Consider the following 2,500-nt stretch of genomic DNA (forward strand, 5'->3'; position numbering starts at 1 on the left):
ACTTCCTGCTGCACACCGAGCTTGAACGGCGCACCTCGGACGTAGTTTTTATTTATCGTGCAAAGCCTTAAAAGCCTATCAGTTTTACCTGTGCAAAAAAAATATATATATATTTTATCCTGCTTTTAGTAGCATTCGTAAAATTATTTAAAAGCCTTTTTTTACCGTTATTGGGAATTCTGAAAACTGTTACCGTAATCTAAAAAAACATTATTTGTACAGTATGGTGCAATTGGTTATATTGCATTCGTGCTTGCTTTAATTAAGCCTACTTGTGAGGAAAATCAGCATTAATGAGGTGAGAATTGTCTAAAAGCGTGAAAAGAAAATGCGGAAGATGTGCATTAAAAAAAATAAAATCACTGTTTTAATCATATATTTGTTTTTCTTCATTCTATTTATATAATATTTAATGGTTTTGCGTATGTACATTTCTTTGGGCCAGACTCACAGAAGCTGATCGAATGCATGGGTTTGGCTTTTGTTTCCAGAAGGTTTTCACACAGCATCTCGCTCTGTGCTTCACAATTACTCACGTCTTCATATTTTTGCGTTTTCTCTCGGCAGGGAAGCGATCAGTCTGGTGTGTGAAGCTGTCCCTGGTGCCAAAGGAGCTCTGCGCAAGAGAAAGGTACGGTCAGAGTGTCTTACAGCAAATAACGGATGCATCTGGGCGTAAACTCGCTATATAGCAATGCATCTAGATTTGAAAAATTGGATTTGCACAAGATGCATATGAGATGATTTATGTATCTTTGTTATTAAGCATTTTGGCTTATTTGATAATGCTTTCAGCCAGGGTTATTATCATTGTTGTGCTTTGAAATGAAGTAAGCTATTCTGTTTAGCACAAAAATGAGTGAAATTTATTACAATTATTAGATGTAAACATAATAAGAATTGATCAAATATTAAATAATATATGAAAAATATATAATTCAATTATACAGAATATATTTAATGGCAGTATAAAAAGTCAAATTATTAAATTTTTCGTTTTTGTTTGTTTTAGCTAGTTGCAAAGCCAGCATTTCTCACTAAATTAATGCAAAACAAAAAAATAAATAAAATAAAAATAAAATTACTAAAACAAAAAAAAGTTATTAAAATGCCTAAATAAAATGTAAAACTAATTTTAAATATTAATAAAATATTTTCTGAATATTTTCCATAACAAACCAGAACAGAAAATGTGAAAAGTCGTGAAAAGTCGACAGATTTGTCGTAGCCTGAGCAATTAAACTGACCGTTTACTGACAACGTGTGAATCAAGCGGATTGAATTGCGTTGAATTTAATTGATGACACCAGAGACGAGCAGACAGAGAGAGTTATAGATCATTGCACGTGACCACAGGAAGTGGTCAGAGGTGGAGGTTGTTGATGGGGATATAGAGATATGTAAGACGGAAAAGGACGAAAACATAAGGAAAAGACCAAAAGAGGATCATCAGAAGGCTTGGAGTGAGATGAAGACGGTTAGAAATCAAATAAAAGCTGGAGAAAGAGAAATGGCATGCTGCAGAGTGTGTGTGTGTGTGTGTGTGTGTGTGTGTGTGGGCATACTGTTAGCACGGTGACTCATTCTGTACTGAGCAGCAGTAATCAGCCCTCCTGCCTCCTGCTGTGTGTGTGTGTGTGTGTGTGTGTGTGTGTGTGTGTGTGTGTGTGTGTGTGATGCACGTTTGCAGCCGTGGAAAGGGACGTGCGTGCGTGCGTGTGTGTGCGTGCGTGTGTGTGTGTGTGGATTTTAGGAAAGCTTTAAATCGTGCCATGCCATGCCGTATGTCCCGATTAACTGATGCAACATTGGATCGATTCAGCAAACAAACACAGAATGATGCACTGCATGTGATTTTTGTTTTGTGAGCGTTCTTCCATTTTGTTATACGAATGAAGACTGACTGAAGTGATTCGATTTGAATTTTAGCTTAATTTTAGCGTGTTTGGCCAAATGCTGAACAAAGCATTTAAATTCAAATAACAATGCTACAAATTAAATTCTCTGTATAATGAAAATAAAATAAAACTATTTACATATTTAATCTGTATTCGTGAAACAACATGATTTTTGGATGAAATAATTTAATTTTAATTTAATTTAATTTAATTTAATTTAATTTAATTTAATTTAATTTTTATTCCGAAAATATTTTATCTTTATTTGTGGAATGTGATTTTGGACCAGTAAGATTTCACTGTTCACAAAGCTACTATTCTTTTCTTTTTTTTTTCTTCTTCTTTTCTTTAATGCAAACCTTGGCTTTTATATAAACAATTAATAAAATAAATTAATAAAATGAATATATACTGCAAACATACTACAGATTAAATGCAATTACAATAGGAATGAATAAAATATGAAATAAAATATTTAAAATAAAATAATAAAATGTTGATTTTAGGTCGATGAGATTTCGCTGTGAACGAAACTACAAAAGCAAATCGGAAAATAAATAAAAATAACTGCCGTAATATAATAAGACTTTGTCAAATAAAAA

The 2,500-nt window shown here is 32.8% G+C and overlaps 1 protein-coding gene across 2 annotated transcripts in view; it reads left to right on the plus strand.

Moving 5' to 3' along the window:
• Nucleotides 1–2,500, plus strand: part of shc3 (SHC (Src homology 2 domain containing) transforming protein 3) — a 22,006-nt gene that overhangs the window by 9,853 nt on the left and 9,653 nt on the right. For both annotated transcript variants that reach the window (XM_043229911.1, XM_043229912.1), the window contains one exon: nucleotides 568–631. In XM_043229911.1, coding sequence (XP_043085846.1) covers nucleotides 568–631 — 64 coding nt within the window. The remainder of the gene's footprint in view (nucleotides 1–567; nucleotides 632–2,500) is intronic.

This window comes from Puntigrus tetrazona, unplaced genomic scaffold (genome assembly GCF_018831695.1).
Source record: "Puntigrus tetrazona isolate hp1 unplaced genomic scaffold, ASM1883169v1 S000000116, whole genome shotgun sequence".
NCBI lineage: Eukaryota > Metazoa > Chordata > Actinopteri > Cypriniformes > Cyprinidae > Puntigrus > Puntigrus tetrazona.